Below are 24,966 nucleotides of genomic sequence, written 5' to 3'. Positions count from 1 at the left end.
ACTCCACTGTACAGTGTGGGAGTCCCAAGTAGCAACTTAACTGATACACCAAATGCCTACTCTGCTATTTATTTCTAATATATATTAATTTTGAGGGCAGTTTTGCAAAATTTCTGTGTACTTGCCTTGAGAGTTAGAGTGTTAGCAAAAGATGTGCAAGCAATCATGGAATCAGATCCAGATATCATGCTATAGGCCCAGAGATTTGCACACAGTATCTTTAGATTGCCCAGCACACCAGCCATTTAAAAAGGCAGAGCTGGTCTGTCGCTCCCCGTCTTCGTGGAGGAACGACACAGGACCCTGCGCTGTTCTTTTGTCTGCTCGGCCCTCCCCGGGTTTGCTGCTGGTTCTTCCCGGGTTGGCTACTGTCCCTTCCACCTCCGTGGAAGGGCGGTTCCCCCTGGCCACTTTCCCCACTTCCGCAGGGGAGCGGCACACCGCCGGCCAGCTCTCTCGGGGGCTGCACAGGTGTTCCCCTTAGATGTTCCTGGTGCATGTTCTCTCTCCTCCTTTATAGTCCTCCTCCGCCAATCCTAACTCGGCTGCCCACATGCCGAGTACGCTGCTCTCCTCCAATCAGGAGCAGGATCAGCTCCTGGAGGTCATCACTCAAGTTGGCAAGAGGCAGCTGCGTAGAAGCTGTTTTCTTCTCTCCCAGCGCCATATTGTGGGAGAGCAGATGCATAGAATAAGTCTTAATTCCAGTAACTCAGTCTAGTCCGAGTTGCTCCCCACACTGGTCCACATGTTACAGTCAGAGGGGAGCACATGAACTTCAGATATTCCACAGCACTGGGATGAGTCTCTGCGCTAACAACAGGACACAACCCCTTCTCAGACCACTTCCCAGTGTCCCTAATCCCCACTTCTCCCTGCCGCCTCTCACAGACCCACTTCACCCACTGCCGTGACCTCCCGGCCCCGTGGGTGCTTCTGAGGCCTGCAAGTCCAGTCCGCCCTCCTCCTGCAGCACCTGCTCCTCCTTCTGCAGGGCCAGCTGTGCTCGGGGCCTGGCTTCCAGCTCCTCAGAGTCCTGTCCCTGGGCAGCGCGGCCTCCGTCTCCTGCCCCAGCCTCAGTGCCGTCTCAGGGCACAGAAGCACCGTGATGAGCCGCGCTGTCACAGTCCCTCCCTGCGGTTCCCGCTTATGCGAGTCTTGATGGCCAAGCCACAGACCCCTAGAAGGATCTTCTGTGCATAGGGCCTAGGGAGTGGCGGGATCCCAACAACTGAGTTCTCAGTAAAGGGGTGACCAAAGGGATGACTGCCCACGTGACCCAGTCTGTTCTGTGTCTTTCAGAATTCTTACTCCAATCACTGCTGGCCTATTTAGAGAGTCTTTTCTCAATTGAATGTAGAAATTCCATCTTTCTAGGCTTCAGAGGCACACAGTTCAGAATGACAAATCTTGATGGATGCTGAGAACTGGACCAGTTGAGAGGGTGAGGCCCAGGGGTGTGCACATGGTGCTATTGTCCTGCTGTGGGAAACCTGCCAAGGAATCCACGCTGCAACCTGTTTCCTGAGCCTGCACACAGACAGGGGCCTGAGCTGGGAGGACCGGCCCGCCTGGATGATTGGGGAGCACCTGCCACAGGGACTGCACTCTGCCAGCCCCAGCGACACTGTCTCCCGGCTGCTAGCTCCACAAACACCCGAGCTCTCTGCCTCAACACAGGTGGGGTGCAGGCTTTCTGTCCTGCAAACCCCATCCCAGGTGAGTTGAAACTTTATGTTTTCAGGTAAGCTGAAACTTTGCTGACATTCTGGGTTTATGGTCTTACTAATGTGTTAGCTAAATCTCACATTTATTTTTTCTGTAGTGCGATTGCCTTGCCCTTTAACTTGTAGCTTCGTTTGATTTTTAGTGTTCCCTGCATCTGGTCTCATGTCGTCGTCATCTCTTCTAATGCCTTCTAAGCAAAACCAGATGAATAACAGGTCAAATTACTACATTCATTTCCCAGTTTTCAAATAGGCTCTGGCTTGAAGAACAAAGGCAGCAGGTGGGACATCCTTCCTGTGGAGTTGGACATAGGTCACAGGTCAAAGTGACTTCCAAGGCATTGGAGGCACCCTCCCGTTGTAAAGACCTCACTCAAGCCAGGAGCCAGGGCCAGGGCTACAATCATGGAGCAGCAGAGCTGAGGGTCTGACCTGGCCTGGCTCCCTGGTCCTGTGGAGAGTCCTCTCAGCTCCTCCCTGCACTCCCTCCTCTGTCCACTCTTCTGCAGTGGGGCAGGGCTCCTGTCACATTCCTTGCCACCTGTGCTCTGGTTCCCTCTGGGGCCACTGCACTCAAGGTCACTGTCAAGGTCAATGTGAGAACCTGCTGGCTGACCAACAGGATCTGCATATGCTGGCTAGGCCAGGTTCACATTTAGATTTATCGTTGGGCCAAAGCACCAAAACAGGCCAATGCACTTCTTCTTTAGCCCAGTGCCCAAGGATTTCAGTCATCTGAATTCTCACCTCATTTTCTCTGTCTTTTGTCCTAGGGGTTGTTCTCCTTCTACTGATGCTGTCCCTCCGGGCCCCTGGCCTGACCCGGGCAACAGAATCCGGGGAGTGCTAGGGCTGAGCGATGCCAACTGTGGTGCTCTCATAAGGTCTGGCTCATCTGTCAAGGGCACTGCCAACAACCGGGGGCCCGAGCCTCTGGGCTGCGCTGGGGACGCGGCGAGCTTGGGTCCTGCTTTCGGCGTCCTGGCGCCCAGACCCTGCCCACCAAGCCTGGGAGCTGCAGGCCGCCACAGCTCTGGGCTGTCCTCCAGGTGGGGCTGGACCTCAGCGCTGGGCGTCCCGGGTTGGTGGGTCTTGGGGGCGGGGCGGGAGGAAAAGCGGCCGGCAGCCAGGCCCCGCCCTTCCCTGCCCCCTACTCCCATAAAGCCCTAGCCCATCCCCCTGAGGCCTGACCACCAAACCGCAGCTCCAGCAGCACCATGCCCGTGACGCTGGGTTACTGGGACATCCGCGGGGTGAGCCAGGGATCCGCCAGGGATCCGCCCCGTGGGGGCACGGGCCAGGGAGAGGCGCTGAGCAGCTGGGGCGGTTTCCGGCGGTGGTTCCCTTAGGACCTGTGGAGGCCTCTGCCTGAGGCCCTCAGGAGCTCACTGCGGGCACTCCCCTGTGTGGGGGGGAGGGGAGGTATAAAGGGTAGGGTTGGGGCTCACCTGGAGCAGATAAGGATGGCCTCAGGGCCACAGGGTAGCTCCGTTTCTGACCTTTGCCCCTGCCATCCCCTCAAGCTGGCCCACGCCATCCGCCTGCTCCTGGAATACACAGACACCAGCTATGAGGAAAAGAGATACACGATGGGGGACGGTAATGCTCCGCCTACTCTGATCTCCACCCAGCCCCTGCTGACACCTGGCAACCCCTGGGTGGCCGTCTGTTACTCACCTCTGCAGCCTGCAACAGCTGGACTGAGCCTGCCTTTGCCTGGTCCCCTGGAGGGTGCACTTTGACCTCCCAACGCAGGGCACTGGAAGGGGGTGCTGGGATTGGCCATGCTAGTGATAAGGTTCTTCCTTAGGACTTCTCTAAGTCTTTGGTGAGCCTTTGGCTTGCAGGAGCCAGAGCCCTTACAAGGCTCTTTGCCCCTCGGATGTTGCAGTAGGAGACTAGGTGGTTCAGATCCCAGATGCCTGTATGGGGAGGAGGGTCTCGCCCCTGACTCCTTGGGAGGGTACTGGGGGAGAGAGAGGGCTGCACACTGGGGAGTTTTTGCTCTCATTTTGTTTAATCCACAGCTCCTGACTATGACCAAAGCCAGTGGCTGAGTGAGAAATTCACCCTGGGTCTGGACTTCCCCAATGTAGGTGCAGGGGACAGGATGGGGGGTGGGAGGGTGGGGGGAGGGGAGGTAGAAGGTGTCTGTGCTTCCATCTCCTTCCCCAGCTTGGAGGTCTGAGGTCAGGGCCTTGTGCTCACCACTGCCCTTCCTGGTTCTCTGCAGTACTTTTCCGTGATGTTCTGTGTCATAGCTCACTCACTCACTGTACAGAGTGTGTGCTTAGAGCCTGCCATGGGCCGGGCACAGAGGGTGCCGGGTGTCCCGTCTGCCCCTGCTCAGGGAAGGGGATGCTGGGAGCCCGGGAGCCCAGCTGACTGCCCTGGTCACCACGCAGCTGCCCTACCTAATTGATGGCACTCGCAAGCTCACGCAGAGCAACGCCATCCTGCGCTACCTGGCCCGCAAGCACGGCCTGTGTGAGTGGGGCTGGCTGCAGGGCGGGGGCGGGGGGGGACGTCACCTGGGCGTGGCTGGGCTGGACCGCTTAGGTCTCTGTGGTGTGGACTGCAGGTGGGGAGACGGAAGAGGAGAGGATTCGCGTGGACATTCTGGAGAACCAGCTGATGGACACCCGCATGCTGCTGGCCACACTGTGCTACAGTCCCGACTTTGTGAGTGCCCTCCCTGTGCTGGGCCAGGCAGGGTCTGGGTCAGGTGCCCAGCCTCTTGCAATCCCATCGGCACTCATCCTACTTGCTAGTTTCTTCTTTCAGCACTGATGCTACGAATGGTTTCCTAAACTGCCAACCTTGACCCGTAAGCCTCAGAAAAGCAGTGACTCGGACTAGAATGTAGACTCCCCAGGGTGGGATGTGAGTACTGGCCAGCGAAGGTTGTGTTCAGAGCGTTCTGTCGCTCTGTCCGGGCGGCTCTCCCAGGCGGTTCATGGCATCACCTGCTTCTGGAATAGGCAGAGTTGGTCAGTGAGGAGCTGAAGTGTAGGCTGGGCCTCTGCAGCGGCCCCCTCACCTCTGGACATTGGCCCAGTGTTTGCTCAGTGTTGTCACTTTGACTCCCGCAGGGACAAGCAGATTTCCCGAGCGTGCAGCTCACCGTCACCAAAAGCCTTTGTCCCTCTCCTGGCTTCTTCTTAACCTCTCGAATTTGCTTCGTCTCTTTTGAAACTCTTCAAGGCCTGCTGCCTTCTTCTGCCAGCCCACTCCTGACTGCTCTGCCCCAGCACTCTTAATTCTGTGCTGCTTCGCTCTGTCTGTTGAGTCGGGGTCGGCCAGGTGCTCAGGGCATTCCTGAGCCGGACCTTCAGACACGGTTTGTTTGGGTACCAAAGGTGACAGATTCAGGGATGGACATCCATTGCCTGTGGGTCTGAGCCCCTGTCGCATTCTCTCAAAGCCAGTGCCAGTCTCAGGGAAAGGGGCTGCTCACCCACGGCCAGCTGGGCCGCGCACAGCCCCGAGCAGGCTGCCTGCTGCCGAACATGAATACCTGGGTGGGTAACAGCCACTTTCTGCCTCAGGAGAAGCTGAAGCCTGGGTATCTGCAGGAACTGCCTGCGAAGTTGCAGCTGCTTTCGCAGTTCCTGGGGAAGCGGCCCTGGTTTGCAGGGGACAAGGTAAAGGGCAGGTGGAGGTGGAGGAGGGCTCTGATTTGCCCTAAGTTCCAGAGCCTCCACTAACCGTCCTTGACCTTCTGCAGATCACCTTTGTGGATTTCATCGCTTATGATGTCATTGAGAGGAACCAAGTATTCGACCCCCGGTGTCTGGACGCGTTCCCGAACCTGAAGGACTTCATCGCCCGCTTCGAGGTGACGCCCGGTCCTCCTTCCTCTACACTGTGCTTTTTCCTTTGTGCCTTCCCACGAGGTCTTCCTAGTCTTGGAGCTAAAATACAGAAAGGTAGCGTTTATTCAGCACTGGCTGTACTCCAGGAGCTGTCACAGTGTTTCTGTTGAGGCTGCTGGGAGAACCTTATCTGTACCAGGTTTCTGAAATGAACAGGGATTCATCACTCTTCTTTGACAGATGAGGGAACTGAGACAGTGGAGAGCAAGTCTGGTAGATGGAGCCCATCTCGGCTGTGCGGGGCTCCCTGTGAACCACTGATGGCTGTGGGCAGCAGTCAGGGATTCTCCAATTATGTGCTAAGAGGTGCAGCCTCAGGCCCTTGTCCAGCCTGGGTTTCCCAGCCCGGGGCCCCATGGGAGGGGCAGGACATCAACAGTGTGTATGCCGTGTGTACGTGGCTGGCATCAAGAGGGCGGAGACGAGGTAGGGTGGAGGCTCAGTGTCAGAGGCACAGACAATGCTCATTCTTGCTCTCCAGTGAGCTTCGTACCGATCAGATCCCTGTGTGGAAGCGCTGAGGTCCCAGCCTGTGCTGCATTTCAGTGCACACAGGTGGCCCCTGTCGGAGGAGTTCGGCTGGAGGAGTCTGATGTACCTTCACCCTCACCTGTTTCACACCATCATTTCTCCCTCAGTGTTCCACGTGTTCTGTCACTGACGTGGGGCAGGTCTCTCCTATGCACTGACCGCCTCCTTGCCATTGCCAGGCAGAGGGGGACGTGCACAGAGGAGCCCATCCCAGACCTGAGCGTAGTTAGAGAGCCGCAGGCCCAGCAGGTGAAGAGGGAGGGCGGGCATCGTATTCTGGGTGTCGGGGAGCACAGCCAGGCCTCCGCTCACTGCTGCTCATCTCTCGCCCAGGGTCAATGTGTTTGATAGCACCAAAGCCTGCTTCATCACGGTATGGGGAAATTTTTTTGATTTTTTAAAAATTTATTGATTATCATTTTATTTTAAAATAAGAGAGGTGAAGAGAGGGAGACAGAGTAGAGGCAAACTGAGTGATCTTCCATCCACTTATTCACTCCCAAAGTACCTGCAACAGGAAGGGCTGGGCCAGACCAAAGCCAGGAGCCTGGAACTCAACCCAGGTCTCCCATGTGGGTGACAGGGACTCAAGTGCCTGTGCCATCATCTGCTGCCTCCCAAAGAGCACATTAGCAGGAAGCGAAAATCAAAATGGATCTAACTCAGACCCTTGCACTCTGATACGGGATGTGGGCATCCCAATGAGTCTTAATGCTGTACCAAATGCCTGCCCCAGGTTTGGGAATTTGAGGCATTAGCCAAGAGGTCTTTTCAGCCTAGAGGTCCACTCCCTGTCAGGAGCTGTACCTTCTCAGCAGCTTCTCATCAGCTCTGACTCAGGCCCAGGCTACATGGCCTTGGAGGTTACGGAAGGGCTGGCATGACTGCAGGAGGAGGGTGGTGCAGAGAGTGGCGGGCTGCAGTCTGTGGTCTGTGGGTGCCTTGCCTTGGAGGGTACAGCGGGTCCTGGATCTCTTTGAATCCTTTAGAAATTATCTGAGCATATGTTGGCATTGTAGTATGGCAGGTTAAGCCACCATTTGGGGTTCAAGTGCCGGCTCCTCTGCTCCCTGGCCAGCTCCCTACTAATGCGCCTGGGAAGCAGCACATGGCACTCAATCACCTGAATCCCTGCCACCCACGTGGGAATCCTGGGTGGAGTTCCAGGTTCTGGCTTTGGCTTGGCACAACCCAGGCTGTTGAGGCCATTTGGAGAATGAATCAGCAGATAGGAGGAATCTCACTCCCCTCCTCCTCCTCCTCTTCCTCTTCTTTCTCCTCCTCCTCTCTGGCACTCTGCCTTTCAAAATATAATTCTTAGGGGGGAAAAAGCTGTTATCTGGGCACTCTCAATCCTGGCAACGCAGTTCACAGTGTTTCTGCTGCCGTATGGCCTTGTGCCCTGTGCCAGGGCTGGAGTGAGGTAGGCTGGGGCAGAGACTGGGCTCTGGTACCAGGGGAAGAAGTCTGGGCTTCCTCTTTTCTTGGGAATGATTAGAGCCTGGACTTTTCTTTCCAGTTTAGCTCCCTGTAGTCACTTCAGCGCAGGCTTAGCAGTGTCACCGAGTGAGCTCTGGGCTGTCTTCCCAGCTGCGCAGGCGTGGTCTGAGCTCATCTGCCTGCTAGCACCCCCACTCCATGTGCAAACCCAGCCAAGCCAAGAGCCTCCTGGGAAGGGGAGAAAGTTTGCGCAGACCAGGAGTGACCTTCCAGGGGAGGGAGGGGCAGGGCAGCAGGGATCCAGAATCTGAGAGAGACACGGCCAGGAGCTTCCAGCCCTGCCGCAGTAGTCATGTGAGCACGAGGAGGGTGCTTGACTTCTCTGTGGCTCAGGTCCCCGGGTTTTCCTTTTACATTTATTTGAAAAGCAGGGACAGGCAGAGATCTCCCTTCCACTGTTCCCCTCCCCCAACGCTCCCAGCAGCCACCTGGCCAGGCTGGAGCCGGGGCCAGGAGCTCAATCTGGTCTCCCTGTGAGTTGCAGGGACGCAGGCACTTGAGCTGTCACTGTTGCCTCCCAGGATGTGCAGTAGCAAGGGGCTGCAATGGAGAGTAGAGCTGACACTCGAACCCAGGCTCTCTGGTGTGGGGTGGCGGTGTCCCAAGTGGCGGCTTAACACTGTGCCAATTGCCCGCTCCTCAAGTTCCCTTCTGATAAGTGGTGACCGTAGACCTGAACTTGCAGGACGGTGGAGCGGACTTTCTGGGCCTCCACAGCCGTCTCGAGTGGGGCAGCCACCTTGCTCAGTGCAGAGTCTCCCTGACTGCTGGGTCCTCTTCAGGAACGACCTCAGTCGAAGGTCGCTGAAGAGTGAGCTCCCCAGGGCCATGGACCCTAAGGAGACCGTGTGGTTCTCCAGGCATGGAGCCCACGGGCAGGCAGCTGCCAGGGTCCTGCCGTGCTGGGCCTGCACTGGGGCTGCTGGAAGCCCGGAGGGGCCGCAGACCCTGAACTCTGCCCTGTCCCCACTCTCAGGGCCTGGAGAAGATCTCTGCCTACATGAAGTCCAGCCGCTTCCTGCCGAGACCTGTGTTCACGAAGATGGCCACGTGGGGCAACAAGTAGGGCCCAGAGAGGCCAGGAGATGCGAGTGTGGAGCCCGCGCTCAGCCCGCTGCCCTGCACCCCTGCCCCCACCTTCTCCCTTCCAGTCCCTTCTCATCCCAAGGCCGTGTTGACCCTCCTTCCTCCTACCCCACTCCTGTTCCAAAAATACCCTTAAGGAACTCCCCTCTCATTCATGCCAGTGGATTCCCCCTCTTGCAGGTCCTGTGTCCTGCCCACCAGTGGCTGTGTCTGCCCAGAGGACCCAGACTGGATCCCGGGCCTGGGAGCCTTAGCCCTGAGCTCCTGGAGCCCTGCCCTGAAGGACCAGCATTGCTTACAGTGCAGGCCCCTCCTCCAGGTGGTCGCTGCCCCCGCCCCGTGGACCCCCAGTAAAGCCTGGAGCACGTTTCCTCTGTGTCTCGACTTCTTGCCTCTGGCTCCCTGCACTCGCCAGCTCTCACAGCTGCTTCCTAGTGCTGGCTGACCCCTGACCTGGCAGTGGCTGGGCTCATAGGGAATGAGTGGGGTCCTGGGGGCTCTCATATTTCGTGCTCCTGTGTGTGACCCCTTTTAGGGCAGGTGCACCCCAAGGGTCTCTAGCGGTCAGAGGTAGCCCCTTTCTGGGCCTGGGCCTCTTTCATTCCTGCCCATATACCATGGTGCACTCCCCAAGGCTGTGCAGAACCATGCATCTCCACCAGCAGAACCAGTGAGGTGGGGTCGGCAGTGGGAGCAGGAACCTTTGGCTTCTACACTGTGTGGTTCTGTCCCCTCTGCTAGGTTTCCAGGGCCCTGTGTCTGCTCATTTCTCAGTTGCTCTTGAGGGCCTCCTTAGACCTGCTGCACAGCAGTCATAGGAACCCTGAGATATATTTTTTGAGTCTTGGCTTTTCTGATAAAGTCATCATCGTTGTCTTTTTTTTTTTTTAAGTGCTAGTCATTGATCTAGGTTTTTATTTATTTTTATTTTTATTTTTTAAGATTATTTATTTATTTGAAAGGCAAATTTGCAGAGAGAAAGAGAGAGAGGTCTTCCATCCTCTGGTTCACCCTCCAAATGGCAGCAACAGCTGGAGCTGGGCCAGGAGCTTCTTTAGGATTTCCCAAGTGGATGCAGGAACCCATGTACTTGGGACATTTTCTGCTGCTTTCCCAGGTGCATTAGCAGGGAGCTAACTCTGGGGACCTGAACCAGTGCAGAAATGGGAGCCGGCTCGCAGGTGGCGGCCATAGCCGCTGCACCCCAGCCCTGGCCCTACTGATACTGTCTTATCCCAGTGCTCACTCCATTAGTTGCCTGGCTGGGTATGGGATCCGAGTGGAGACCTTCTGACCTCGGATGGATTTCCCCACTAGTTTCTGGCATCAGCGTTCCTGATGAGAAGACTGACGCTGCTGTGCCCTGGATCCCTGTGTGGATGCCTGCGTCTTCACTAAAGAAAGGGGCTTGGGCTCTCATCCTGAGGCTGCAAGCCAAAGGCCTCTTGGGAATCTAGGCTGTTCTTGCTGCGGGAGCACCCTGAGCGCAGGCTCCCTGCACCTCACTCATCAGTCACCAGGGCCCCAGCATCGCCTCCTCTTGCAGACACGCTGACTCACGGAGGGGGGATGAGCTGCAAAGAGGTAGTTTGTAATAGCTCAGCGATGCCCAGTGTCACCAGCAACAGTGTGTGTGGGTCACGATTCAGGCAAAGCTCAGTGGCAGAGATTATCACAACCAGCAAGTCTTGTGTCAGTATCTTCCATGAGCCTGGGTAGTTGTAAAGAAGTGAGGTTTATTTAGCTCAGAGTGTTGCACGGTGATAGAACATCCGGGATTAGGAAACCAGAGATTCAGGGGCTGGCTAAGCTTGCTCTTTTATCTTATTTTCTTCTTGCAGAAATTAGCACTGCAAGACCACTGTTAAACTCCATGACAGTGGTAGCCCCTGACCTACCCTCCTTCCACTCTGCCTCAGCTGGTCAAGGCTCTGCCTCCTGGCACATCTCCCCACTGGGGACCAAGATTCTAATGGAACCTGTGGGAGGTACTCTCCCGCCATGTGCAAACCCTAGCTGGTCTCTTATCCAAAATACATAACCAAATGTAAAGCCCATTAAAAACAGGTCAAGACTTGAATAGGCATTTTAAAAATATTTATGTATTTGAGACACATGGAGAGTGAGAGAGAGAGAGGGAGAGATCTTGCATCTGCTGGTTCATTTCCCAAATGGTCACAATGGCTGGGGCTGGGCCAGGCTGAAGCCAGGAGCCAGAACCCCATTCAAGTCTTCCACATGGGTGGCAGGGGCCCAAACACTTGGGCCATCTTCCACTGCTTTCCCAGGCACCTCAGCGGGGAATTGGGGAGGAGGCAGAGCAGCCGAGACTGGAGCTGGCACTCTGATATGGGATGCTGGCGTCACAGAGGGCGTAACCGACCGTGCTACAGCGCCTGCCCCAAGCAGGCATTCCTGAGAAGCAAATGTGCAGGAGGACAATCTGGTGTGGAAACATGTGCAACCTCATCAGGCTGCAGAGAAGTTACAAGCATCGCTTGATCCTAGTGTTTCCCCACTAGAATGGTTTCCATTCAAAGTTCCGAATTTTAGAGAATTCATGGAGTAACTGAAGCTGAGACACTGCTAGTGGGCTGACCACTTTAGACTCCTGATACAGCAACTAGAGATAAACATACTCTACCTGTAACCCAGGAATCCCAGCACCCAGCAAGAAGGAGTGTGTGTGTCTCCAAGATTATGTACAATCGTGTTGAAAGCATCTTTATTTTAAACAGCCCCTTTTTTTTGTCATAACTGATGACAATTCCAATCATCAATAGAAGAATGGGAAAAAAAAACCACCCTGTGGATTATTAATCTAGTTCCATTATTTACATAATTAAGTATTATATTTCTACAAAAACAAATAAGCAGACACACAAGTTAAGGTGGGCATGACACTCAGTAGGGTGTGTCTAATCATTTGATGTTACTGGGTTTGTTCATTTTGTTTTAAACATTTCTTAGAACAGTAAGATGTGTTTTGTTTTTTTTTTTAAGATTTATTTATTTGAAAGGTAGAGAGACAGAGAGGCAGAGGAAGAGAGAATGAGAGGTCTTCCATCCACTGGTTCACTCCTCAGACGGCTGCAATGGTTGGAGCTGAGCCAATCTTGTTCCCGGAGCTTTTTTCAGGTCTCCCACGAGGGTGCAGGGGCCCAAGGACTGGGGCCATGGTCTACTGCTTCCTACTGCTTTTCTTGGCCATAGCAGAGAGCTGGATTTGAAGTGGAAGTGCTGAGACTTGAACCAGCACCCATATGGGCTGTCGGCACTCCAGGTGGCAGCTTTACCTGCTTCGCCAAACTGTCGGTCCCAACAGCTTGCCGTATTTTGTTCCTTTATTTGGATATGTACCCAAAGCTGACACCGCAAGGCAAAGTGTTAAGAAAGATTGTTTGTAGGGCCTGTGCTGTGGCCTACTGGGTTAAGCTACCACCTGCCCTGCTGGCATACCACATGGGCACTAGTTTGAGTCCCAGCAGCTCCATTTCCAATCCAGCTCCCTGTTAATGTGCCTGGGAAAGCTGGGGAAGATGGCCCAAGTGTTTGTGCCCCTGCACCCATGAGAGAGACCCAGATGAAGCTCCTGGCCCCTGGCTTTGGCCAGGCCCAGCCCTGGTTGTGGTGGTCATTTTGGGATTGAACATTAGGCAGATTCCCTCTCTCTCTCTCTCTCTCTCTCTCTCTCCATGGCCCCTCCCCCAAACTCCACCTTTCATAAAGATTCTTTGCAAATATGTCTAGCCGGACATTTCTGGGGGTGGCACCTTGTGCCCTCCCTGGGCCAGAATATTCACTCTTTGCTGAGAGACTCAGTCCTCAGGGACTCACCCTTGTGTTCTCTGTGTCTTGTGCAGGTGCCACCCATTTCAGGGGTTCTGTTCTTCTGGAGTCTGGCTTACGGAGGCCTGGAGGAGCTTCTGGCCTGACTGTCTTGCAGTGGTAGGTGCTGAATTAAACCATGGTTTCCCACCCACCCCCACCTTCTTGGCCTGAGCCTGCAGCTAGCTTCCTAGAACCTCCTAGGGAAGAGCTGGAGGCGGGGGCAGGGGCGGGGATGAAGGTGGAGTGATGCCAGCAGAGGAAGGAGGGGGAACTGTGACGCTGTGTTAAGCTCTGGCTCATCTGCCAAGGGCACTGCCAACCCCTGGGATCTAGTACAGTCATCCGGGGACAGGCTTGCTGAGGCCCTCCAGAGAACCCTGGGGACAGCCTTAGGTCATGCTCCTTCCTGCGTGTGGCGCCAAGTACAGCTCTCCTGGCCTCTGGGCAAACACAGAGGGGCGGGGCTGGGAGGGGGCGTTCACAGCAAGCCCTGCCCCTCCTGCCCCAGACCTCTCAAAAGCCCCAGGTCTGTCCTGCCTAGGCCATTCCTCTGAGTCCACAGGAGCTGCACCATGCCCATGACGCTGGGTTACTGGGACCTCCGTGGGGTGAGTAAGGGGTCCACTCGGCCGCTGGGGCGGGGGCGGGGCCCTGGGCAGCTGGGTAGGCTTTAGGCTGTGGTTCCTGAGGAATTTCTGGATGCTTCTGAGGCCATCCGGAGCTCCCTGTGCTGGCACCTAGTGTGTGGGGGTGAAGGGAAAGAAAGAGGGAGTGGTATGAGGCCCAGAGTGGTTGCTCACTGGGAGGAGAAGGGGCTGAAGGCAGAGTCCACCCAACTCTGTCCCTTGCCCCGGGTCATCTCCTCCAGCTGGCTCTGCCAATCCGCATGCTCCTGGAATACACGGACACCAGCTATGAGGAAAAGAAATACACCATGGGGGATGGTAATGCACCTGCCTGCCTGCTCTGACTTCTGCCCAGCCCGTGGCGATTAACACATAACAACCCCTCGCGGCCACCCTTTGCACTCCTGTGCAGCCCTCACCAGCTGGAGCTGAGCCTGCCCCTTCCCGGATCCCCAGGAGGGTGCAGGTGTGGCGTCCCAAGGCCGGGAGCTGGCTGTGTTTGGGTTGGGGTCTCCCATAGACGTCCCCACACCTTTTAGAAGCGTGTTGCTTTGAGGGTCCAGACCCCTTACCTTCACTCTTTCCCCAGACCTGGATATGACACCCAGTGATTCAGATCCCAGATGCCTGCCTCAGGGGAGTGGGTCTCGCCCTGACTCCTTGGGAGGGTCCTGGGGGAGAGGGCTGCACTGGGGAGGTTTTGTTCTCATTTTGTTTAATCCGCAGCTCCCAACTATGACCAAAGCAAGTGGCTGAGTGAGAAGTTCACCCTGGGCCTGGACTTTCCCAATGTAGGTGCAGGGCACAGGGCAGGGGTAGGGGTGAGGGTGGGAGGTGCAAGTGTCTGTGCCTCTGTCTCCTTCCCCAGCTTGGAGGTCTGAGATCAGGGCCTTGTGCTCACCACTGCCCTCCCTGGTTCTCTGCAGTACTTTTCTGTATCATAGCTCACTCACTCACTGTACAGAGTGTGTGCTTAGAGCCTGCCATGGGCCGGGCGCAGGGGGTACTGAGTGTCCCGTCTGCCCCTGCTTGGGGAAGGGGATGCTGGGAGCCCGGGAGCCCAGCTGACTGCCCTGGTCACCACACAGCTGCCCTACCTAATTGATGGGACTCACAAGCTCACGCAGAGCAACGCCATCCTGCGCTACCTGGCCCGCAAGCACGGCCTGTGTGAGTGGGGCTGGCTGCAGGGCGGGGGCGGGGGGCGTCTGCTGGGCGTGGCTGGGCCTGGCCGCTTAGGTCTCTGTGGTGTGGGCTGCAGGTGGGGAGACGGAAGAGGAGAGGATTCGCGTGGACATTCTGGAGAATCAGCTGATGGACAACCGCTTCCAACTTGTAAACGTCTGCTACAGTCCCGACTTTGTGAGTGCCCGCTGGGTTGGATGTGGCGGGGTATCAGTGAAGATTTGTACTCTTGTGTTCGCATCTGCACTGGTCCTGTTTGCCAATGAACAAACCTGATTCTTCAGAAATTATCTCTCTGTCCAACTTGTTGATTCCATACCTTGTAAATGTGGTGAAATAATACCTTTGAATCAGTTTCCCAAATCTTACGATACTTCAAGATGCCATGGAGGAAAACTTCAGTTTCTAAATATGTAATTGCCCCAAAATCCAGTTCATATCTATCCTTTGACCCTGGCCATGGAACATCTTCCCAGCTGTTCCCACCATGTGCCAGCGCCTGAGTAGAGAGTCCCAGTACATGAGTTACAGTAGTTCAAGATGGGGCATCATCAGATGGTGCCCTGTTTCTCAGGGCTGTCTCCGTGCCCCTAGGGGATAAGCTTAGTTCCCATGGGCAGCCCAGGTCAGCCAGGGACCTTTGTCCTCCCTCCATCCCTCAGTGTCGAAGTCTCCTCTTCTGTATCTCTGCAGATACCAGTTCTGGTCCACTAGTGCCCCCTGGGTAGGGTTATGCTTCTCTTCTGAGATCTCTCAGTTCTTTTTCTCTTTGCTTTCACCCCACGTCTGAGCCCAGGGGAAGCCAGTGCTCATGGCACTCCTGGCTGACCCTTAGAGGTTCTGTGGACTTCGGTGGTGACAGGTTCAGTGACAGTGCTGGGTTCCTCTGTGACTTCCCGTTGCTGTGAGAGGCACGGTGTGGTACCCAGTAGGTGTCTATTCAGTGCTGATGAACGAAGTGGAAGGGGGGCACTGCCCAGGGCCACTCTGCTGCTCAGCCCTGGCCAGCGGGGCCCGGGCAGCACTGGGCGGTGCCTGTCTGCAGGGCTCTGTGTCTGAGGGTGGTGACAGCTGATTCTGCCTCAGGAGAAGCTCAAGCCCGAGTACCTGAAGGGGCTCCCTGAGAAGCTGCAGCTGTACTCGCAGTTCCTGGGGAAGCGGCCCTGGTTCGCAGGGGACAAGGTAGAGTGGGGGTGGGGGGTGGGGTGGGGTGGAAGGAGGGGGGGGGTCTTTCTCAGGGACTGAGCTCTGTCATCCTGGCTCCTGCAGATTACCTTCGCCGATTTCCTTGTCTACGACGTTCTTGACCAGAACCGGATATTTGTGCCTGGGTGCCTGGACGCGTTCCCAAACCTGAAGGATTTCATGTCCCGCTTTGAGGTGACCCCCTGAGCCTCCTCCCCCTGCGCTGTCTTTTCCCTGTTCCCGTCCCTCCATGCTCAGAGTCCTGGAGCTAAAGTGCAGCCCAGCTGGGAACTTAGGACCCAGGCTTGGCGTCTTATGTCGGTTGTGTCAGGTGTATTTTCACGAGGTCCTCCTCCCATGTGACATAAAGAAACTGAGTTTGCAGGTGGTGGGCCATTGCTTGGGGTCCTGGCGTCAGGCTGGGCTGTGCTGGTCTCCCTGTGAGCACTGGTGGCTGTGGGCAGCAGTCAGGGATTCTCCAATTTTGTGCTAAGAGGCGCAGCCTCAGGCCCTTGTGCAGCCTGTGTCTCCCCTCCCAGGACTCTACGGGAGAGGCAGGACATTCAGCCGTGTGTGCAGCTGGTCAGGAGGGCTGAGACCAGGGAGGATTGAGGGTTCAGGTCAGGGACACTGGCAGCGATCATAATGATGGACAGTGTGCTCGCACCAGTCAGGTCCCTGTGGGGAAGCACTGAGGTCCCAGGGCTGTGCAGGTGCCGGGATGGTGTGATGCAGGCGCCCCTGGTGCAGGATCCTGTCCTGATTGTGGGATGATGCAGACTTCCTTCCACTCCCTCCCCCCCTCTTGTTCTGACTGCAGCGCCCCACTGTTCTGCCTGTGACGTAGCGCAGGGCCTGTTTTTGCACGGATGCACGTGCATGGTGACTCCATGCTGGACCTGAGCATAGAGCTGCAGGCTCCGCAGAGCTGGGGGGTGGGTGGTGGTGCTGAGGAGCAGAGCCCTGACCTCACACACGGGCACGTCCATCTCCCAGGGACAGCTTGTTTGCTCCCAACAAATCCTACTTTATCACACATTTGGGGATTGGAGGCATATGTTGAACAGGTTTTTCCAGTCTCCAGTCTTTCTCCTGTTCCACTGCCATCAAAAGATGTTGTTTTCAGCTCCATCAGCTCTGGATCAGGTCCAGGCCTGTGGCCTTGGTGATTCTGCAACAGTCGGCTCAACGCTGTGTTCCCAGGAGGAGAGGCAGAGATTAGATCTGTGTGCGGACCATGTAGTCCAAACAGGCCAGGCCCGTTAGGTCCAGAACACTGTGCACCCCACTGAGTTCTTTAGGAAGTTCCTGGGCACAGTTTTCCTGGTGTAGAGGACTTGGCAAATGAGTGTCCTGGCCTTGTGTGAGGAGCAGGGCTCAGGACGAGGGGCTGAGGCAGAGATTGGGCGCTGACGCTGAGTGCAGGAGTGAGGACTTCCTGTGTCCAAGGGGGAGTGGGTGGAGCCTGGCCTGGCCTTGCTCTGCTGCTTCAGCTCCTCCTGTTCCCTAGTTCAGGGCTTGCAGAGTCACTGGGTGAGAGCCGGGCTGCCTTGCAAGCTGCCCTGGCGTGGGCTCAGCCACTTCATCCGGTGGCCATCCCTCCTGTGCGTGCAATCCCAGGGAAGCCGGCAGCCTCGTTGTGAAAAGGAGAATGTGCAGACAGGGGTGACAGGGCCTTTGTGGGGTGGGGAGGTAGGGCAGAGTGGGAGAGAGACAGAGCCAGGCCGCGTCCTGCCCGTCTCCCTGCCCAGTCCCTTAACCCCGAGGAAGCTGCTGACCCACTGTGACGCTCGATTTCCCTTCAGGTGGGAAGTGGACAGGAACGGACCCTGCGGGAGTGGGGTGGGCTCTGAGTCTGCACCGTGCTGTCAGCCTCTCCTACCCATAGTTCTCATGAAGGCGGGATGTGAGTCTTAAGTAAGGCAGCGTGGACCCAGCAGGGCTGTGGTCTTATGAGACTCCCTGCAGCCAGTGAGGCCCTGGGCAGAGGTGCTGTCGGGGACCTGCCGTGATGCGCTGGGGCTGCCTGAAGCCCAGTGGGGCCGCAGACCCTGACTCCTTGTGCTTTCTGTTTCCAACTCCAGGGCCTGCCGAAGATCTCTGCCTACATGAAGTCCAGCCGCTTTATCCGAGTCCCTGTGTTTTTAAAGAAGGCCACGTGGACGGGAATATAGGGCCCTGGAAGGAGGTGGGCGTGGCGCTGGGAGCTCAGGTCTCCCATCCCTCCTTTGGCTTCTCATTCCTTTCCCCTTCCAACCTTCCCCCCCCCCACCAAAAGCCTACTGCCTGCTTGTGTTCTGAGCCAGCCCCTGCCATGCAGGCTCTGGCCAGGCTCAGCCCCCACCCTTCTAGCCATGGGCTCTCTAAGGCTGCTCTTCCTGCCTTAAGCCAACCCCACAGTCCACATCTCTCTTCGTGGGCTCCGTTTGATCTCCCCGACTGCCAGAATCATGGTTGTACCTGGGCTGCGGCCCTATTCCCAGGCGGGGACTCCCCAGTGCTGTTTGGTCCCCAGGAGGGCCTGACCTCAGCCAGGGCCCTTCTTACCCCTCCCTGTGTTGCACTGGAGTGGGCGCTGACTGTGCAGACCTTGGGGGGGTTTCTTTGTTCTGCTGCCCACAGCATGGCTGGGTGGGGCAGGATTAGTGTGGGGGGAGTGGGTGCTCAGGCAGGGCTATGAGGGATCTTGTTCATTTCCGGGCCCTATCCATGTCGCTCTGCTCCTCGCCCTGGGTTTCTCCTCTGCCCGGGTTCCTCGTTCCTTCACCCTGGAGGGAGGGCGCCGAGGGACACGTGCAGCCGTGCCGTGGTTCTGAGAGCCGCTGGGCTGATGGGGACGGGGCTGAGCAGGCTTGAGCAGACCCCTCTGTCACCATCTCCCGGAAGCTTTCCCTGATACAGATGCTCCTCGTCTATAGTTTCAGGATGTTTCTCAATAAAACATCCCACTGTATAATCATTGTTGTCTGTGTGTATTTGAAACCCCAGCTGAGTCACGGACCCATGGAGGAGGCATCCCTCTGTGTCTTCCTGAGTCCTATGATCTGGTGGGGCATAGAGGAGGTGTTCCGGAAGTTTGGAAATGTGGAAGAATTCCCTCTCAGTAGTCTGTGTCAGCCTGTCACTCTTCGTTGGGGCCTGGTGCTCTGGGAAGGGTTATCAGAGCCAGAGATGGGTAGGGTTACATGCACAAGGTTGTCCTGTTGGAATCTGTCAGTACAATCACTGCCTGAAGCTGCACTTTGAAGTCAAATAAAAATCACAGTAGATCTGATGGTAACGTCAGTAAAAAATAAATGATTAATTTAAAATGATACAGTTTGTTGGCCAGCACCGCTTTCACTAGGCTAATCCTCTGCCTTGCGGTGCCGGCACACTGGGTTCTAGTCCTGGTCGGGGCGCCGGATTCTGTCCCGGTTGCCCCTCTTCCGGTCCAGCTCTCTGCTGTGGCCGGGGAGGGCAGTGGAGGATGGCCCAAGTGCTTGGGCCCTGCACCCCATGGGAGACCAGGAGAAGTACCTGGCTCCTGCCATCGGATCATTGCGCCGGCCGCGGTGGCCACTGGGGGATGAACCAACAGCAAAGGAAGACCTTTCTCTCTGTCTCTCTCTCTCTCTCACTGTCTACTCTGCCTGTCAAAAAAAAAAAAAAAAAAAAAAAAGATACAGTTTGTAAGGTCAGAGTTCAGACAAACCAAATGTTTCTGAAACCTGTAGTGCAAAAGTAGTTAAGCCAAAGTTTTCTTGCACTTTAAGTCAGAAGAGAGAAAAGTCCTGGAAGTTTCAGGTGACATGTTGTAAATCAGGTGGTAGACGTCCATCTGGAACAGGAGGCAGCGAGCATCTTCCCTAAGCGGCCGGTATTCAGGCTTTGCAGGACACACAGTCTGTGCTGAGTTCCCCACCCCACGTTTGTGAAGAATCAACCGTGGATAATACGTGCAGGAATGAGCCAGGGCTGTGACCAGCACGACTAGATTACACAAGCACGTGGTGCAGAAGCAATAAGACCAAGCAGCTCAGTTCTTAATGGGTGAGGGCCTCGAGCCGACATTTCCCAGAGGAGATGTACAATAGGCACCTGTTAGTTTCCCAACAGCACTGAGCAGAGAAGGGCAAGGCGCCGCTGCACTGGGTCGCCCCTCACACGCATTGTGATGGCTGTGGCCCAAAGCAGGACAAAGCAAGTGCTGTGTGCTTGGGGAAATTGGAACCTTTTGCTCCGTGGTGTGAATGTAAAATGGCCCAGCCATTATGCAAATCTGCATAGTGGTTCCTCACCAAAAAAAAAAAAAAAAACCTAGAATTACATATTATGCAAGAATTCCATTTCTGGGCAAGTAAGGAAAAAAAGAGCAAGTTCTTGAAAGTCTGTTTGTCCACCCACAACCACAACAGCCCCACTCACGACAGGGATGCACCCACCTCAGTGTCCCCCAGCAGAGGAGTGGGTGAGGACAGGATGTGCCCACCTGCAGGCTCTATTGCTGAGCCCGAACCAAAGGGAATTCTGAGCACGAGGCAACATGGGTGACCCTTGCAGGCATGAGGCTGAGTGACACCCGTCAGTCCCGCAAGACAACAGCTTTCTGATTCCAGTGCCAGGATGTAGTGTAGGGGCCAAAGTCACAGAGACAGAAAATGGAAGGTGGTTGCAGGGGTCAGGCTGGGGTGGGGGGATTGGTGTCATGTTCCCATCTGCGGTTTTGCAGGAGGAGAGCAGTAATGGAGGTGGGTGGTCGTCATGGCTGCAACACATTGTGGATGTTCCTGGTATCTGAGCTGTGAAAATGGGCGGGTGGCACATGGTACGTGTAATCAGCAGCATAACAAATACTACCTTTAAGACACAACAAAACAACAGGTTGCTGTGTCAGAGTTCTTCACAATGTTCTTGGAAATGAAGTAATCTGTTTACTCTGTGGCAAAAGAAAGTTTGAATTCTGTGTATAGCTTTTTTTTTTTTTTTTTTTTACAGAGGATCAGTTTAGTATGCATTAAGTAAAGATTTCAACAGTTTGCACCCCCATAGAAACACAAAGTGAAATATATTATTTGAGTACTCGTTATAGCATTAAATCTCAATGCACAGCACATTAAGGACAGAGATCCTACATGAGGAGTAAATGCACAGTGACTCCTGTTGTTGACTTTACCAATTGACACTCCTGTCTATGGCATCAGTAGTCTCCCTATGCTCCAGTCATGAGTTTCCAAGGCTATGGAAGCCCCTTGAGTTCTCCGACTCTTATCTTGTTTAGACAAGGTCATAGTCAAAGTGGAGGTTCTCTCCTCCCTTCAGAGAAAGGTACCTCCTTCTTTGAAGACCTGTTCTTTCCACTGAGATCTCACTCACAGAGATCTTTTGCCAGAGTGTCTTGGCTTTCCATGCCTGAAATACTCTCATGGGCTTTTCAGCCAGATCCGAGTGCCTTTAGGGCTGATTGTGAGGCCAGAGTGCTATTTAGGGCATCTGCCATTCTATGAGTCTGCTGAGTATCTCACTTCCCATGTTGGATCACTCTCCCCTTTATTTATTCTATCGGTTAGTGTTAGCAGGTACTAGACTTGCTTATGTGCTCCCTTTGACTCTTAGTCCTTTCATTATGATCAATTGCGAACTGAAATTGATCACTTGGACTAGTGAGATGGCATTGGTACATGCCACCTTGATGGGATTAAATTGGAGTCCCCTGGTATGTTTCTAACTCTACCATTTGGGGCAAGTCAGCTTGAGCATGTCCCAAATTATATATCTCTTCCCTCTCTTATTCCTACTCTTATGTTTAACAGGGATCACATTTCAGTTAAATTTCAACACTTAAGAATAACTGTGTATTAATTACAGAATTAAATCAGTCATATTAAGTAGAACAGACAAAAAAACTACTAAGAGGGATAATGTATTAAGTTGTTCATTAACAGTCAGGGCTATGCTGATCAAGTCACCGTTTCCCATAGTGTCCCTTTCACTTCAAGAAGTTTCCTTTTTGGTGTTCAGTCAGTTGTCACCGATCAGGGAGAACATATGGTATTTGTCCCTTTGGGACTGGCTTATTTCACTCAGCATGATGTGTTCCAGATTCCTCCATTTTGTTGCAAATGACTGGATTTCGTTGTTTCTTACTGCAGTATAGTATTCTAAAGAGTACATATCCCATAATTTCTTTATCCAGTCTACCGTTGATGGGCATTTAGGTTGGTTCCAGGTCTTAGCTATTGTGAATTGTGCTGCAATAAACATTAGGCTGCAGACCGCTTTTTTGTTTGCCAATTTAAATTCCTTTGGGTAAATTCCAAGGAGTGGGATGGTTGGGTCGAACGGTAGGGTTATCTTCAGGTTTCTGAGGAATCTCCAGACTGATTTCCATAGTGGCTTGACCAGTTTGCATTCCCACCAACAGTGGGTTAGTGTCCCTTTTTCCCCACATCCTCGCCAGCATCTGTTGTTGGTAGATTTCTGAATGTGAGCCATTCTAACCGGGGTGAGGTGGAACCTCATTGTGGTTTTGATTTGCATTTCTCTGATTGCTAATGACCTTGAACATTTTTTCATGTGCCTGTTTGCCATTTGGATTTCCTCTTTTGAAAAATGTCTATTGAGGTCCTTGGCCCATCTCTTAATTGGGTTGTTGGTTTTGTTTTTGTGGAGTTTCTTGATCTCTTTGTAGATTCTGGTTATTAACCCTTTATCTGTTGCATAGTTTGCAAATATTTTTTCCCATTCTGACGGTTGTCTCTTCACTCTCCTGACTGTTTCTTTTGCAGTACAGAAACTTCTCAATTTGATGCAATCCCAATAGTTAATTTTGGCTTTGACTGCCTGTGCCTCCCGGGTCTTTTCCAGAAACTCTTTGCCTGTGCCAATATCTTGAAGGGTTTCTCCAATGTTCTCTAGTAACTTGATGGTGTCAGGTCGTAGATTTAGGTCTTTAATCCATGTTGAGTGGATTTTTGTGTAAGGTGTAAGGTAGGGGTCTTGCTTCATGATTCTGCACGTGGAAATCCAATTTTCCCAGCACCATTTATTGAATAGACTGTCCTTGCTCAAGGAATTAGTTTTAGATCCTTGATCAAATATAAGTTGGCTGTAGATGTTTGGGTTGATTTCTGGTATTTCAATTCTGTTCCATTGGTCTATCCTTCTGTTTCTGTACCAGTACCATGCTGTTTTGATTACAACTGCCCTGTAGTATGTCCTGAAATCTGGTATTGTGATGCCTCCGGCTTTGTTTTTGTTGTACAAGATTGCTTTAGCTATTCGAGGTCTCTTGTGCCTCCATATAAATTTCAGCACCAATTTTTCCAGATCTGAGAAGAAGGTCTTCGGTATCTTGATTGGTATTGCATTGAATCTATAAATTGCTTTTGGGAGAATGGACATTTTGATGATATTGATTCTTCCAATCCATGAGCATGGAAGATTTTTCCATTTCTTGGTATCCTCTTCTATTTCTTTCTTTAAGGTTTTGTAATTTTCATCGTAGAGATCTTTAACGTCCTTGGTTAAGTTTATTCCAAGGTATTTGATTGTTTTTGTAGCTATTGTGAATGGGATTGATCTTAGAATTTCTTCCTCAGCCATGGCATTGTCTGTGTATACAAAGGCTGTTGATTTTTGTGCATTGATTTTATACCCTGCTACTTTGCCAAACTCTTCTATGAGTTCCAATAGTCTCTTGGTAGAGTTCTTTGGGTCCCCTAAATAAAGAACCATGTCATCTGCAAAGAGGGATAGTTTGAGTTCTTCCTTCCCAATTTGTATCCCTTTAATTTCTTTTTCTTGCCTAATAGCTCTGGCTAGAACCTCCAGAACTATATTGAATAGCAGTGGTGAGAGTGGACATCCCTGTCTGGTCCCAGATCTCAGTGGAAATGCTTCCAACTTTTCCCCATTCAATAGGATGTTGGCTGTGGGTTTTTCATAGATTGCTTTGATTGTATTGAGGAATGTTCCTTCCAAACCCAGTTTGCTTAGAGTTTTCATCATGAACGGGTGTTGTATTTTATCAAATGCTTTCTCGGCATCTATTGAGAGAATCATATGGTTTTTCTTCTGCAGTCTGTTAATGTGGTGTATCACATTGATTGTCTTGCGCACATTAAACCATCCCTGCATACCAGGGATAAATCCCACTTGGTCTGGGTGGATGATCTTTCTGATGTGTTGTTGCATTCTATTGGCGAGAATTTTATTGAGGATTTTTGCATCTATGTTCATCAGGGATATTGGTCTGTAATTCTCTTTCAGTGCTGCATCTTTTCCCGGCTTAGGAATTAAGGTGATGCTGGCTTCATAGAAAGAATTTGGGAGGATTCCCTCTTCTTCAATTGTTCTGAATAGTTTGAGAAGAATTGGAGTTAGTTCTTCTTTAAATGTCTGGTAGAATTCAGCAGTGAATCCATCTGGTCCTGGGCTTTTCTTTGTTGGGAGGGCCTTTATTACTGTTTCAATTTCTGTCTCAGTTATGGGTCTGTTTAGGTTTTCGATGTCTTCCTGGTTCAATTTAGGTAGGTTGCATGTGTCCAGGAATCTATCCATTTCTGATAGGTTTCCCTGTTTGCTGCCATACAAGTCCTTGTAGTAATTTCTGATGATTCTTTTTATTTCTGTGGTGTCTGTTGTTACATTTCCTTTTTCATCTCTGATTTTATTGATTTGGGTCTTTTCTCTTCTTTTTTTAGTTAGTTGGGCCAATGGGGTGTCAATTTTGTTTATTTTTTCAAAAAACCAGCTCCTCGTTTGGCTGATTTTTTGTAATGTTTTTCTTGATTCAATCCTGTTGATTTCTTCTCTGATTTTAATTATTTCTCTTCTCCTACTAGATTTGGGTCTGGTTTGCTGTAGGTTTTCTAGATCCTTGAGGTGAATAGAAAGCTCATCTATTTGGTGCCTTTCCAATTTCTTGATGTAGGCACCTATTGATATAAACTTTCCTCTTAACACTGCTTTTGCTGCGTCCCATAAGTTTTGGTATGTTGTGCTGTTATCCTCATTTACTTCCAGAAAGTTTTTGATTTCTCTTTTGATTTCTTCTATGACCCATTGTTCATTCAGGAGCATGTTGTTCAATCTCCATGTGTTTGCGTATGCTCTAGGGATTCCTGAGTTGTTCATTTCCAACTTCATTCCTTTATGGTCTGAGAAGCTGCATGGTATGATTCTAATTCTTTTGAATTTGCTGAGACTTGCTTTATGGCCTAGTATGTGGTCAATCCTAGAGAAGGTTCCATGTACTGCTGAGAAGAATGTATAATCTTTAGCTGTAGGATTGGAAGTTCTGTATATATCTGTTAGATCCATTTGGGCTATAGTGTCGTTTAAATCTACTGTATCCTTGTTGATCTTCTGTCCTATTGATCTGTCTATTTCTGAGAGTGGAGTATTGAAGTCCCCCAGTACTATTGTATTGGGGTCTAA

General features: G+C 52.8%; 2 protein-coding genes across 3 annotated transcripts; both read left to right on the top strand.

The window, feature by feature from the left end:
• The first annotated feature begins 2,915 nt into the window (after positions 1–2,915).
• Positions 2,916–9,089, top strand: LOC100357148 (glutathione S-transferase Mu 7). Of its 2 annotated transcripts, XM_002715796.6 has the most exons (8): positions 2,916–2,980; positions 3,251–3,326; positions 3,755–3,819; positions 4,133–4,214; positions 4,309–4,409; positions 5,276–5,371; positions 5,455–5,565; positions 8,610–9,089. In XM_002715796.6, exons 1-8 carry the CDS (start codon positions 2,945–2,947, stop codon positions 8,697–8,699), a joined length of 657 nt encoding a protein of 218 aa, XP_002715842.3. In that variant the 5' UTR covers positions 2,916–2,944; the 3' UTR covers positions 8,700–9,089. The 2 variants fall into 2 exon arrangements, with proteins under 2 accessions (XP_002715842.3, XP_089156321.1); XM_089300195.1 differs by lacking the exons at positions 3,755–3,819; positions 4,133–4,214.
• A 4,023-nt stretch (positions 9,090–13,112) lies between these two features.
• Positions 13,113–18,498, top strand: GSTM2 (glutathione S-transferase mu 2 (muscle); the record flags this gene model as incomplete). The annotated part of the gene is given in 10 exon segments (NM_001082252.1): positions 13,113–13,158; positions 13,419–13,494; positions 13,903–13,967; positions 14,265–14,346; positions 14,438–14,538; positions 15,448–15,543; positions 15,631–15,720; positions 15,723–15,732; positions 15,734–15,741; positions 17,631–18,498. Coding segments are annotated over 10 exon segments (654 nt in total). The 3' UTR covers positions 17,721–18,498.
• Positions 18,499–24,966: the final 6,468 nt, after the last annotated feature.

The sequence above is a fragment of the Oryctolagus cuniculus genome, chromosome 7 (assembly GCF_051225735.1).
Source record: "Oryctolagus cuniculus isolate XC-2025 breed Fujian yellow rabbit chromosome 7, ASM5122573v1, whole genome shotgun sequence".
Classification (NCBI taxonomy): Eukaryota; Metazoa; Chordata; class Mammalia; order Lagomorpha; family Leporidae; genus Oryctolagus; species Oryctolagus cuniculus.
Note: the sequence above shows the minus strand (reverse complement) of the source record. Positions and strands in the feature narration are given on the sequence as shown.